Source organism: Cololabis saira, chromosome 2 (genome assembly GCF_033807715.1).
Source record: "Cololabis saira isolate AMF1-May2022 chromosome 2, fColSai1.1, whole genome shotgun sequence".
NCBI classification, from domain to species: domain Eukaryota; kingdom Metazoa; phylum Chordata; class Actinopteri; order Beloniformes; family Belonidae; genus Cololabis; species Cololabis saira.
The window spans coordinates 45,554,603-45,569,171 of NC_084588.1; the positions used below are offsets into that span (position 1 = coordinate 45,554,603).

The 14,569-nt window shown below is 41.5% G+C and overlaps 2 protein-coding genes across 4 annotated transcripts in view; one reads left to right on the forward strand and one right to left on the reverse strand.

The window, feature by feature from the left end:
- Positions 1 to 9,337, forward strand: part of myo5aa (myosin VAa) — a 91,966-nt gene extending 82,629 nt beyond the window's left edge. For all 3 annotated transcript variants that reach the window (XM_061746389.1, XM_061746378.1, XM_061746397.1), the window contains 5 exons: positions 1,474 to 1,624; positions 3,037 to 3,319; positions 4,596 to 4,770; positions 4,854 to 4,934; positions 5,992 to 9,337. In XM_061746389.1, the coding sequence (XP_061602373.1) occupies positions 1,474 to 1,624; positions 3,037 to 3,319; positions 4,596 to 4,770; positions 4,854 to 4,934; positions 5,992 to 6,144 (843 nt within the window). In that variant the 3' untranslated portion in view covers positions 6,145 to 9,337. The remainder of the gene's footprint in view (positions 1 to 1,473; positions 1,625 to 3,036; positions 3,320 to 4,595; positions 4,771 to 4,853; positions 4,935 to 5,991) is intronic.
- Positions 9,338 to 9,621: 284 nt separating this feature from the next.
- LOC133464429 (tubulin beta-4 chain-like) lies at positions 9,622 to 14,347 on the reverse strand. The gene is made up of 4 exons (XM_061746409.1): positions 14,220 to 14,347; positions 11,515 to 11,623; positions 10,980 to 11,090; positions 9,622 to 10,890 (listed from the first exon to the last, which is right to left on the reverse strand). The coding sequence occupies exons 1-4, from the start codon at positions 14,274 to 14,276 to the stop codon at positions 9,827 to 9,829; spliced, it is 1,341 nt and encodes a 446-aa protein (XP_061602393.1). The 5' UTR covers positions 14,277 to 14,347; the 3' UTR covers positions 9,622 to 9,826.
- Between the last annotated feature and the right edge of the window lie 222 nt (positions 14,348 to 14,569).

Sequence of the window (14,569 nt, forward strand, 5' to 3'; positions counted from 1 at the left end):
GTGTCCTGACAGCGATGCACGGTGGTGGCAGCATCGTGCTGGGAGGACAAAAGTCCAGCAAACTAGTCAGAAGTGATGGATGGTGCTAAAATATAAAACTGTAGTGGTTCAATAGGACACATTTAAATGGCTTTAAAGACCGTATTTTGCGGACCGTTAGACGCACCACATTATAAGGCACAACATCAATAAACTGATATAAGCATGATAAAACATATACAGGACTGTCTCAGAAAATTAGAATATTGTGTTAAAGTCCTTTATTTTCTGTAATGCAAAAATGTCATACATTCTGGATTCATTACAAATCAACTGAAATATTGCAAGCCTTTTATTATTTTAATATTGCTGATCATGGCTTACAGCTTAAGAAAACTCAAATATCCTATCTCAAAAAAATAGAATATTCTGGGAATCTTAATCTTAAACTGTAAACCATAATCAGAAATATTAAAATAATAAAAGGCTTACAATATTTCAGTTGATTTGTAATGAATCCAGAATGTATGACATTTTTGTTTTTTTTAATTGCATTACAGAAAATAAAGGACTTTATCATAATATTCTAATTTTCTGAGACAGTCCTGTAAAGTCAACTCATTTACAATAACTCAGAATATTGTTCAGTTGTAACTAAAACAGAAAAATACACTCATTTAAATCATTCGTCTTCCATGAACCCAGAAATAATAAGTGGAAGAGGTAAGCGTCATACTAAGTCCTGTTCTCTATCAAGCGGACACTTGAAGTTAGTTTGAGGTTGGAACAACGTTGCATTCCAACATTTGCTTATAATTGGATGATGATATAGATTTGAAAATTGGGTTTACTCCAAAAACCTTACGTTGGCTTGACGTCTAATATAGTAAAGTAACATTGACCAGATGTTGTTTGATGATGGTTGCTTGCCAGCGCTACGTAATAAGTTATCTAACGTTGTCAAGGCAACCCGTATCCAACCATGGACCGACTTTAATGTTTCAGCTGAACGGTCCGACAATCAATCAAGTGGAGCGAATTCGTCACTACCAAAGTAGCACTAAAACATTTTGACACATTTTTGAGCGCATTTCTGAGCGTACCACATACAATTGGTTCGAGGTCAGTAAGCACAACAAAATTCATACACGAGGCTCGCTTGATTAGAAGGTTTACTGCCGGTCTCTGAGAAAATGAAACGATTTTAAGTGCGCCTTTTAGTGCAGAAAATATGGTAAGCTAATTACGGCCCAGATCCAGTCTGGGTGAGAATTTGTGGTACGACACAAAGAGTTGTGGAAAACTCATCCAGCTTGAAGCAGCTGCAAAGGTTTTGTCCTGAGAAATAAGCAAAGATCCTGGTGAGTGGACACTCCCCACGAGACTGTTATAAAGTAGCTCTCTGCCGCTGAAATCAACTCTAAAGAATAAATAAAGTGTTATTGAGCTCATGTGAGCAGATTATTTGATTTGTTATGCGTTAACACGTTTCAGGCCTTCATGAAGCACAACACATCGAGGCAGAACGAACACTCCCTGAACAACTTTGACCTGGCAGAATACCGACAGGTGATCAGCGACCTGGCCATCCAGATCTACCAGCAGCTCATCAAGTGCATGGAGAACCTCCTGCAGCCCATGATCGGTGTGTTACTGACCTATTTAGTTATTTATGGCGTACAGACGACATTGCGTTTTTTTGTGTGTGTGCGTATACATAATAATGGTTAATACCAAGTTTCGCATAACCTAAAAGCCACATATATATATATATATATATATATATATATATATATATATATATATGTATATGTATGTATATGTATATGTATATGTATATATATATGTATATATATATATATATAAATGCATTTTAATCTTGCAATAGGGTTTTTTCTGTTTTTTTTTTTATTACATCCAGACATTATCGTGAAAGAGTGGCTAAGGCCCAATCCCAATACACGCCCTACTTTCTTCCACCAGCCCTAAAAAAGAAGGGACAGATTTTAGGGCACTTGAAATCTTCCCAGGGGCCTGTCCCAATACTCCCCCTACCCCTACTTTCAGCACCACCACTAATCAGGAAGCTGAGAGCCAAAAGCTGTTTTAATTTCAGCTGTAGCGCTGTTAATATGCCACTTTATTAAGTTTGAATGTTTTTTCAGGCGTAAAAGTAACCGTTAAGATCCCCAACCTGTGCTCAGTTTATCCAAATAACGCCTGTTAAGAAATTTGATCTGATGTTTTCGGAGATGATAAGAGCCGCCGGCTCGGAGCAGCAGCCGGAGTACAGACGTGATCGCCGGCTCAACCTGCGCCGTCGTCCCGGGGGAGAAACCTGCAGCTCTGTTGAGAATTACCGCTGGCTGAAATAAATCATTTAGGAAGATAAATGTTGGTTTAATAGATGAAATCTAACAGTTGTAGCTACGCATGTTAAGAAATCTGCTCCGAAAATTTCAAGATTTCTGCCTGCCGGCTCCGGAGCTGATTTATGGTTCCGCGTTAAATCGACGCAGAGCCTACGGCGTAGGGTACGTAACCTACGCTGTAGGCTCTGCGTTGCTGTAACGCGGAACCATAAATCAGCCTTTATTTTGGCGTGATCTTCGCAACAACGGGCAAACGAGTGATTATGTACATTCACTGAGTGAATATTATGAAAGTAAAATATATATTTCTCGCTAGAAATGTAATCAAAATGCATTTTTATGCAGAAACTAACTCAAAATATAGATTTTATTCACAAAAAAATAAGAAATGTTCGCCATGTGTTTTTTCTTTTTTGATTCAGTCCGCAAATGACGACGAAAAGCATTCTGGGAAATTTTTCTGGCCCTAGTTCAACTAGTGAGCATCGGAAATCCCTCGATCCGTAGGGACAGATTCATAGCCACTACACTAGTTTTCTTCACTCCCCCTAGGTGAAAAGAGGAATTGGGACACCACTACCCTCACAGGAGCGCGCAAAATTTAGGGGAAGGGATGAAAAGTAGGGGTAGTGGGAGTATTGGGACAGGGCCTAAGTGTGTGTGTGTGTGTGTGTCTTCCCTGCAGTATCTGGCATGTTGGAGCATGAAACCATCCAGGGCGTGTCGGGAGTGAAGCCCACGGGCCTCCGTAAGCGCACGTCCAGCATCGCCGACGAGGGCACGTACACCCTGGACACCATCCTGCGGCAGCTCAGCGCCTTCCACTCCACCATGTGTCAGCACGGCACCGACCCCGAGCTCATCAAGCAGGTGGTGAAGCAGGAGTTCTACATCATCGGTGCCGTCACCCTCAACAACCTGCTGCTGCGCAAGGACATGTGCTCCTGGAGCAAAGGCATGCAGATCAGGTAGGAGACGTCACCGCCACAACCAAATCAGACGGCTGTCCAGAAGCACAATGTGACATCAGCATATTGGAGAATAATTACAGATGAACAAATAACTAATGACCTCTATGCTGCAGACATCAATAGTACATCATTCATTTACATCACATGACTCAGCAAATGCAGACAGTGATACTAGACTAGGGATGGGCGGTATGGACAAAAAAATGTATCACGATCATTTCTGGCATTTATCCCGATAAAAAAAAATACCAATTCAACTCCACCTTTTCAACTATAAATCTATCACCACATTCAGTCTTTGGAGCCAAATCACTGCTGTAAAAGATACTGAATACTACTAAACTACACCGATTAAATTTAATTAATAAAAACCAATTAAATGAGTTACACCTGTAAAACTGGAATGACTCAGATCCTCCATGTTTGTTACACAAACATGTCATCAATGGGAATTTTTCTTTCTTTCTTTCTTTCTTTCTTTCTTTCGCTCTCTTTCTTTCTTTCATGCTCTCTTTCTCGCTCGCTCTCTTTCTTTCTTTCTTTCTTTCTTTCTTTCTTTCTTGCTCTCTTTCTTGCTCTCTTTCTTTCTTTCTGTCTTTCTTTCTTTCTTTCTTTCTTGCTCTCTTTCTTGCTCTCTTTCTTGCTCTCTTTCTTTCTTTCTTTCTTTCTGTCTTTCTTTCTCGCTCGCTCTCTTTCTCGCTCTCTTTCTCTCTTTCTTTCTTGCTCTCTTTCTTTCTTTCACTCTTTCTTTCTTTCTTTCTCGCTCTCTTTCTTTCTTTCGGTCTCTTTCTTTCTTTCTTTCACTCTTTCTTTCTTTCTTTCTTTCTTTCTTTCTTTCTCTCTTTCTTTCTGGCTCAATTCCTTCCTTCCTTCCTTTTTCCATTCTTCCATCCTTCCATTCTTCCTTCCCTTCCTTCCTTCCTTCCTTCCTTCCTTCCTTCCTTCCTTCCTTCCTTCCTTCCTTCCTTCCTTCCTTCCTTCCTTCCTTCCTTCCTTCCTTCCTTCCTTCCTTCCTTCCTTCACGTACGTTGTGCATGGATTTAACACAGAACCATAAATCAGCTTTACAGAAAAACGTCATCAACGGGAATTTATCATTTTTACCGCGAGATGACAAATTCTTATCGTGAGGAATTTTTTTGACGGTTTATCGTGAACGGTAAAATATCGCCCATTCCTATACTAGACGTGTTTTAATATTCCACATTATAATTTAACACCAGCACGTGTGTCAGAGGGAAACTGTGCTGCTTGATGAACTTTAAAATTGCAGGTACAACGTGAGCCAGCTGGAGGAATGGCTCCGGGACAAAGGTCTGATGGTTTGCGGAGCTAAAGAGACGCTGGAGCCGCTGATTCAGGCGGCTCAGCTGCTGCAGGTGAAGAAGAAGACGGACGAGGACGCAGAGGCGATCTGCTCCATGTGTCTAGCCCTGACCACTGCTCAGGTACGCTCTGCAAAAACACTCAGCATCCACAGGCCAACTATTAGTTTATGTCTTTTATAACCTTTTTCTGTTGTCTCTTTCAGATTGTAAAGGTTCTGAACCTCTACACCCCCGTCAACGAGTTTGAGGAGAGGGTATCGGTCGCTTTCATACGAACCATACAGGTAATGAACTTATATACAGTAATCCCTCGCTATAACGCGCTTCACCTTTCACGTCTCGCTGCTTCACAGATTTGCATCGTGCATCGTGTTCTGCGTTCTGATTGGCTAAATCGTCTCCCGCTTCTTCATTTCCTGTGTCAATAACGTTGGTCGCTTAGCAACAAGCTGAGAACGGCCAATGAGCTTCAGCAGCAGCTCAAGAACGGGACACTTTGATGAATTGTTCATTACAGTCTCAAATATAATCGATGGTGTCATGTCGGTTTATAACAATCTTTTTGCCCAGAAGAAAAAAGAGCGACAACAACGACCCATAACTATGTTCTTCTCTCCAAAAAAACACACCTTCACCGCGGCTTTAAGAGAAAAAGACGCTACAGATCGAGTCGGGATGCAGCGGCTCAGAAGAGCAGTGAAATACGCGCCAGTCATAATTTGTCCTACTGTACTTTTTGTATATTTTTCATTTTTCTCCCGTTCAAATCCAATTAATCGGGTCGTGGTGGGGCGGGGCTGATCTCCGCAATTTGAAGCTTTGTAAATTGTAATTGTAAAAAAAAAAAAGGTTGCTACTTGGCGGATTTCTACGGAAGAGTATTAGGGCCAGGCAGGAGAAAAATAAAAATAATATCTTAGAGGAAGATTTTTTTTTCATTATGCTGTTTCGAGAAAAAAGGCGAAATTTCGAGATTAATGTTGAAATTTTGTGAATAAAGTCGAAATAGTACTTCACCATTTTTATTTTTCTCCTGCCTGGCCCTAATTCTCTTCTGTAGATTTCACCTATCACAGGTTCTTTTTGGAAAGTAACCCCCACGAAAAACCAGGGATTACTGTATATTCAAAATGAAAAACAAAAGATCTTGCAGAAAGTTTCCAAATTGTAGAAAGAATTTGACCTGAAGGACTGAAGGACTGAAGGACTGATGGACGACACCTTTGATACCCCAGTGGCGCTTGTGGCTCTTGTTTCTGACACCATTTCTGACTGTGAATGTTTTCATCTTCCATCCAGAACTCAAACTACACCTTTAAACTTCTTCCTCTCTCCTTTCAGACCCGCTTGCGAGACCGATGCGAGAGTCCGCAGCTGCTGATGGACACAAAGATGATATATCCCGTCACGTTCCCGTTTAACCCGTCCTCCCTCGCCCTGGAAACCATCCAGATCCCCAGCTCGCTCAACCTGGGCTTCCTGACCCGCGTCTAATCCCGCAGGACCGGTCCCGGGCCCTGCAGGGGCCGCAGCTGGAATTGCATGTCACTCGACGCCCACCGGTCCAAGATAGGAACAAACGCAAACACTCTTAAATCCGATTTAGCCGAACACAGTTTAAACGACTTGGTCCTCAGTAAACACCGACATGCCCACACTCACAGCTCGGATGCTAAAACTACACGTCTGTACAGAACCCCGACCTCAAAGATGAACACACACGCTCGTTCAGAAGCCGCACAGACACACACTCAGCACTCGCACCTGCTGCCGCTGGTGAAGTCGGGCCTCGTAGGCGCCGGCCTCCATCACCGCTTGTATTATCGCTCTGCCTCTTAGAGAAGCCACAGGATCCAGATCCTGCTCCAGCCGTCACTCTCATCAGCACCCGGGTATGAACTCGCGTCCTCGACCGTAGTCCCCCCCCCACCCCGATCCGTCTCTGCATCTCCAGTAGTGGTTAAGGTAGCTGTTGTTTTTGTCTGGTTCTCCAGTAAGCGTGCGCATGCTGATTTACGACAACGGGCCCTAAAGGCGGCACAGAGACCTCACAAGAAGGAGCGATTAATCCCGACGTACCGTAGTCCGTCTGGGTGTTGGGTGAATTCCTGGTCCCGGTGCAAAGACGGCAGAGTGAGAAACAGCGAGCGGTGTCTCTCCAGCACGTGTCCAAGCTGCAGCCTGTCCATTTTACTCTCCAAGTCAGAACTCCCTGTCTCCACTTTTATTATTTATACATAAATAAATCTTTATAAATGCAAATAATATATATCCTGTATTTTATTTATTGCACTTGCTCACGTTACTTCCCACCCCTCCCTTTTTTATGATTCGTGGCTTTCTGGTTGCAGAGTGAAGGATGGGACCACCACTAGTTCCAGGGTGAAGCGCTTTGTAAAGCTTTAGTTGCACTGTAGGTTATTTATGTCCATTTTAAGGTAAATAATATCACATAGTTTAAGTTTAAAAGTTCCAGCAGAGGTGATTATTTGGCTAGTCACGTAAACTTTGAGGCGTTTGCCCCTCGTCGCGTTTTAGTGTTTTTGGCAGAAGACGTGCGGTGCAGGTTTAAGCGAGGACGGTGTGGACGGTACGAGGAAACGCGGGCGAGGTTTTTAACGTTTACAGCCGTGACCAGAGCTGAGAGGAAGCGTGTTCACTCATGTTCACTCATCCACCGACGCTGCAGTGAAAACACACATCTGTGTGCACAACTTTACTCTCTGCTTACTTGTTTTTTTTTTTTTTTTTTTCCTCTGGTCAGAGCCTTCAAGATGTTTCGCCATTATCATTATGTACATATTTATTTCAGTATTTTTTTAAGGTCATGTATATTGTAAAGCCATGTATGACAGTACAGAGTGGAAAAAGGAACGATATTTCCGAAGTTGGTTTCGTAGAGATTATCTGAAATTGCTGCAGCTTGATGCTGCTTTTCTTTGCTGCGTTTCCATGGCAACGATGGCACATCTCTGAAGATCCTCCTCCCTAAGATTTCCCGTCTCGTCGTGGTGCAACATGGGCTTTTATTACCAAACACCAACAGATCATGTTAGAGGTTTTTTGCTCTTTCTTGCCCGTTCACTTCTCGGTTAAAAGATTACGAGCTGGTTTTTGTCTTTTCTGCAGCAGCTGGGCTTCACAATCATCCAGCATGCATTGCTGTTACCGGGGAAACAAATCTGCACATCACCATTTAGATACATCATTAGAGTTGCTTAACGAGTTACTGGTAATCTGCCCTTGTTGTGCCAAAGACTCGTGTTTTCATCGACATCCTCCGTGCTGCTTCCTGTTTAGCGTGTTGGTTTTTTTCTCCTTTTATATTCTGTTATATTCTCGTATTTACAGCCAACACGAGACCTTAACTTTAACCTTATTATTACATTGTATTTTCATTTGAATGAATATATTCTATGTATGCTTGTCAAAACTGGAATTTGTTTTATTTATTTGAAAATGTAGTCTTAAGTAAGAACTAATAAAAGAACACAGAGTATTTTCCATTAACATGAGACAGAGAAATGTCAATAACCCAGAGCATAACGAGGAAAAAAACACTAATCATACCAAAGTATGTTATGAAATGCCAAGCTCTCATTTAACGGAAGTCATATATTTAAGAAAATCAAAGCCGGTGTGTTTGAAGGCGTTTAGTGCGGGACCACGTCTGTATCGGGTGTAACTTCTGGCCGAGAGAGAGAGTCGTGGACGCCAGCGAAGGAGTCGGTCTAACATGAATGTTCATCAAGTCTATCATGATTTTAACTGCACATTGTAGACAAAGCCTTATCTGACTTGCTAGCGATCTGAATGACTCACATCTTCAACATTGTGGCATTGCTGTTTTTCTCCGTCTGTAAAGTGATTTATGAATCATTTAAATGTTGTTTTCTTTCGATAATGTATCCTTATCAACAGGTGATGTCATAGATGGGTTGCACTAGTTAAATCTCCCACCCAGAATGCACTTTTTCTTTTTTTAAGCACTGCAGATGAAGGCTGATGGATAACACATGGGTAGAAAAAGAGAGACTCCACATTTATCCTATGATTTCTGGTGCTTTCCGGCACGCTCTTAAACAACGGTGGCCTCAACTCTTCCTCTTGCATATTGCCTGTTTTGTTTTTTTTGTTATTTTTAACATTCTAAATGAAGTAAAGCCGCAGGTTACAGGTGGTGCTCAGACTCCGTGGACTGTGTTGAGATGAGTGGGAGGGCTGGCCCAGCTCCAGAGGAGAAAACACTGATTCACCTGCTGGTTTTTGTTGAGCAGAAGAGGCCGTGGCGGCGATTTCCCCCCGTCCCCCCCTAAAAATAAAAACTCCCCGTGGGGCACCAGAACCAGACACGACGCCACAGCATCGGCCTCCAGTTTTGCGTTCAGGACAGTCGGTTGTATGATATGACGTAGACATTATACATGACCATTGTTCTTAACACTAGAATTATTGTGCCGTTTTAAATTGTTATAAACAGAAGATAAGCCCCCCTCTCCCCCCGCTGTCGTGGTACTGGTGTGAACAAGCTGAAGCCGGTATCAAATGTTTCCTCTCCAAACCCATGTGTACATTTGACACACTGGACTGTTTGTAGTTTCTGGTAGCTGTGCTTCGTGAATGTGTTCACCATAAAGAAACTTGGAATAAAACTGTCAAATCTGTAAACGTAAAATAAAAGAATTCAGCACTGTCAGCTTGTCAGCGTTTCTTTTCTTTTGTCTTGTTTATTGGGGGGCAGTGTGTTGGATAACACTTTTTTTTTTTATGTGTTATTTCAATCGTACAGAAGAGAATTAGAAATTTTCAGTCACCTGGATTTCTTTTAAGTAATTTGAGTTTTGTTTTTTCATCTGCATGACGACCAATCACAGAACAATCTGACCACGCAATTGCTACTTAGCTGTTCAGCTCGTGGCAATTGCAGAATTAGAACTTACTGTACCGATAGTGAACAAAAACCAAGGCAAATGAGTTGTAGAACTTTTATTTAACTCAGGACATTGAAACCTGAAACAGACATTTTTGCACATTTTTGTTTTTTAACATTGAAAAGGGAAAAATGAGTCAGAAAGTTTAGGACAAATCCTCCTCAGAACATTGAAAACTGGAACACATAAGGTTCCATTTTTCTTTTAACATTGAAAAGGGAAAAATTAGTGCGTCAACAGAAAGTTTAGGCCAAATCCTCGTCCTCCTCTCCCTCATCAAACTCTCCCTCTTCCTCAGCAGTGGCATCCTGGTACTGCTGGTATTCTGACACCAGGTCATTCATGTTGCTCTCAGCCTCAGTGAACTCCATCTCATCCATGCCCTCCCCGGTGTACCAGTGGAGGAAAGCTTTGCGCCTGAACATGGCCGTGAACTGCTCAGAGATGCGCTTGAACAGCTCTTGAATGGCCGTGCTGTTGCCAATGAAGGTGGCGGCCATCTTAAGGCCTCTGGGGGGAATGTCACAGACAGCCGTCTTGACATTGTTGGGGATCCACTCAACAAAGTAACTGCTATTCTTGTTCTGCACGTTAAGCATCTGCTCATCTACCTCCTTCATGGACATGCGGCCGCGGAAGATGGCGGCCACCGTCAGGTAGCGGCCGTGACGCGGGTCACAGGCTGCCATCATGTTTTTGGAGTCAAACATCTGCTGCGTGAGCTCTGGCACCGTCAGAGATCTGTACTGCTGGCTAGCCCGACTCGTGAGGGGAGCAAAGCCCGGCATGAAGAAGTGCAGACGAGGGAATGGCACCATGTTCACCGCCAGCTTGCGCAGGTCAGCGTTGAGCTGCCCGGGGAACCGGAGGCAGGTCGTGACGCCACTCATGGTAGAGGAGACTAAATGATTGAGGTCGCCGTACGTTGGGGTGGTGAGTTTCAGAGTACGGAAACAGATATCATACAGCGCCTCGTTATCAATACAATAGGTCTCATCTGTGTTTTCTACCAGCTGATGGACTGAAAGTGTAGCGTTGTAGGGCTCAACTACGGTGTCAGACACTTTAGGGGACGGCATCACACTGAAGGTGTTCATGATGCGGTCGGGGTATTCCTCCCGGATCTTGCTGATGAGCAGGGTGCCCATACCGGAGCCGGTGCCGCCGCCCAGGGAATGTGTGAGCTGGAAGCCCTGCAGGCAGTCGCAGCTCTCAGCCTCCTTCCTCACCACGTCCAGCACAGAGTCCACCAGCTCCGCTCCCTCGGTGTAGTGACCCTTGGCCCAGTTGTTACCAGCACCACTTTGGCCTAGGAAAAACATTCATTAGTTAGTTGGTTATTGGGAGGGGGAAAGAAAGAAAAAAAAAGAAACAAGACCCTTTCGGATACTAACCCACCAAAGATAAAGTTGTCCGGCCTGAAGATTTGGCCAAAAGGTCCAGATCTCACGGAGTCCATGGTGCCGGGCTCCAGATCCACGAGCACAGCACGGGGGACGTATTTACCACCTTTGGGGAGAGGAAGAAACATTAATTTTATTTTTTTCAAGAAAAAAATAATGTGTGCGTGTGTGTATATATATATATATATATATATATATATATATATATATATATAGTATATTACTTATAATTGCTCTGGTATATCATTATTTTATAATGCTGAGGTATAATATTGCAATGAAGTGCTGTACCATTTTCATAAGGTAATAACAGGTATAATTTTTTGGGGACAAAGTAAAGCTTGCTGTTATATATTTTTTTCTTATTTTTATTTTCAAGCAAAATTGAAATTTTCCTTTTCCTTCCCCCTCTGATTTTGTTAAATGACTGTTTATTTATATTATTTTTTTGTTGTTTTGTGTAATTGTTTTTTTTTATTTATTTATTTTTTTATGTATGCTCGAAATAAAGATTTAAATCAATCACTTACCTGAAGCTTCATTGTAGTAAACATTGATCCTGTCCAGTTGCAGGTCACTATCCCCATGGTAGGATCCAGTTGGGTCAATGCCATGCTCATCACTGATCACCTCCCAAAACTACAGCACAAAAACGCAGAGAAAGAAGAGAAAAACATTAAAATGGCGCCCTTTCCCGAGAAATTCAAATATCAACGATCAATGACTAATCAGTTTTTAAGCCACTGTCATTTTGCCGCAGTTAAAAACGCTTAGCTGCTTTACACAAAGCCAGTTTGCCAGGCCCCCCTTTTATACGTAACAGGATTTTCAAGCCCCCCCCCGGCCCCAACACAGACACATCTTTTGCATTCAAATGCGACTGAAATTTATTTCATATATTGAACATATGTGCGAAAAAACTGTCCATCTCTGTAAAAATAGATTTTCAACCTGACCAGCTCACAGAGATTGAAACACAAACAGGAGCCAAAATCTGAACATTTGCTCTACAAACATTACACCTTTAATCCCCACATCTTTTCAGTGATGTGAGTGGGCTTGCTTCACAACACATTTTTTTCCCTCTTTACTGTACAATACAGTACAAATTTCTTTCAATATATTTTTTTTCCAAAAATAACCAGCTCCCTGAGGAAGAAAAAAACAGCAACAACAGCTAAACAAATAATCAAAATTTCAACAATTGCTCTGCAAAAATGTGAGCTTTAATCCCCACACCTTTTCAGTGAGTGGGGTGGGCTTGTTCATGTTACAGATCCTCTCAAACCGGGGTTGCAGGTGAGAGATTACCACATGCATCTACCCATAGACATCTATCCGTATCCGCCCCATGGAGCTGCTGCGTCAACGTCGCCGCCATATTGGATGTGGCAAGACTGCGCTGTAAACTAATACAAGTGAATGGACTTATTTTCATAAAGCGCCTTTCTACAAAGAAATGTACGTGTTAAGTCTCATTTATTCATTCACACACGCACTAATATACTTGGGAAACAGTTAGGCACCAAATATAATATATTGAATTTTCTCAGATGGCAAAAATAAGAACTTTATTGATCCCACATAGGGGTAATTCATGTTATATCAGCCATAGAGAATAAGGTAGTGCCGAAAAACAATATATATCCCCGCTCACAAAAATAAGACAAATAGAGAAACATATTTTCTCATCAACAAAGCATATTTAACATAAACCTATTTAAAATTTTTCAAGTAACAAAATAAAATATTTGAACCATTTTTCAGATTTTTTCAGTTATTTTATTGTCTGAAAAAAGGTTCAAATATGTTATTTTGTTAATAGAAGAAGAGTCGACCAGGTGCTCGATAGGGTGTGACCACTGTAAAATGGTGCTCTTAGATCAGACCCGGGAGACAATGTGGAAAAATAGAAGCCTTTATTATCTAATAAAGGCTTTTTTATCTTTTTATCCACCTCGTCTCGAGTGCCTGGATCTTTAGCTTCTATTTTTCCATGTTATTTGAAAAATGTAAAATTCAAAAATCATGTTATCCAGTCATGGTTAAATGTATAACTAAAATCCCCCTTTTACCTCAATAAGCAAAATTTAAAACTGCTTAATGGGGTTTGTTCAATAGGATCCAGGGGGTGGGTGGGTAATGTCTGGGGTTATGATTTTATTTTCATTTATTTATATATTTATTTATTTTTTGCCCTTAATTTGTGTTAATTTTGCATTGTTATACTTAATAATATGGGCATTACTTTTTTTTTTTGTATTTGTTTTTTGTTATTACATTTATCTATTCATTTGTTGTTGTTATGTATTGGTGTTTTTTTGCACCATGTTGTTTTTTCAAAAAAAGGAAAAAAAGAAATAAAAATTTGATCACAAAAAAAATTTAAATTTGTTTTGTTGATGAGAAAATATGTTTCTCTATTTTTCTTATTTTTGTGAGGGGGGATATATCTATTGTTTTTCGGCACTACCTTGTTCTCTATAGCTGATATAACATGAATTACTCCTATGTGGGATCACTGAAGTTCTTATTTTTGCCTTATTAGAAAATAAAATATATTACATTTGGTCCCTAACTGTTTCCCAAGTATATTAGTGCGTGTGTGAATGAATAAATGAGACGTAGGATGTAAATTTCCTTGTATAAAGGCGCTTTATGAAAATAAGTCCATTCACTTGTATTAGTTACAGCGCAGTCTTGCCACATCCAATATGGCGGCGTTGACGCAGCAGCTCCATGATGGGGCGGATACGGATAAATGTCTACGGTTGCGGGACCTGAAGCAGCAGGTCCCCGGTTAGATTCCTGCCGGCCAGACCAAATTAATCCCGCTTCCGAAAAAAGGCTACCCTTTTCACTTGGCAACAGGCCAAACTTTAGCAAAAAAACTGCGTTTTTCCATTTTGTGCTCGAGTCAGGAAAAGGCGTATTTAGTTTGAAGCCGGATTTGCCCGCCCATGATTAGTAAAAAAAAAAAAAAAAAAAAAAAAAAAAAATCATAAAAAATTGTTAAAATTTAAATAAAATTGTTTTAATTTGCTTTCACTTCGACATGAAAATACCTAGGATGTGAAAATAATGGTTATTTAGAGCAGTCTATCGACGCTAACCGTGTAAAGAGACCTGGATATTCCTGGTTTCCAACCGGCAAAGAGCACAAAGAACCGCCTTTTTTAAATAAAATAAATCAAACACTCGGATTATATGCAGGTTATACATGTTTCATACTCACTTTGGCCCCGATCTGGTTGCCGCACTGGCCGGCCTGAAGATGCAAGATTTCCCTCATGTTTGCTCGACGATGACTAGTCACTTGTCCCAGCCCAGTTTCTCCTGCAAGGGTTTAACGGTCGGCTCCTCCTGACGTCACTTCCTGCCGTTGGGAGGGGAGACGCCCCATCAAGTGCTGCTGAGCATAGACATATATACATAGACGCCGCATCCACTGTGGCTGGGCGTGCCTATAGGTCCGCCATCTTGGTACAGACCACACAAAAGTGATCATCAATGATGTTGTGAAGCTAATTTCACGTGATTTGTTTGTCAAACGTCACACATTACAGACACACATTGATAAAACAA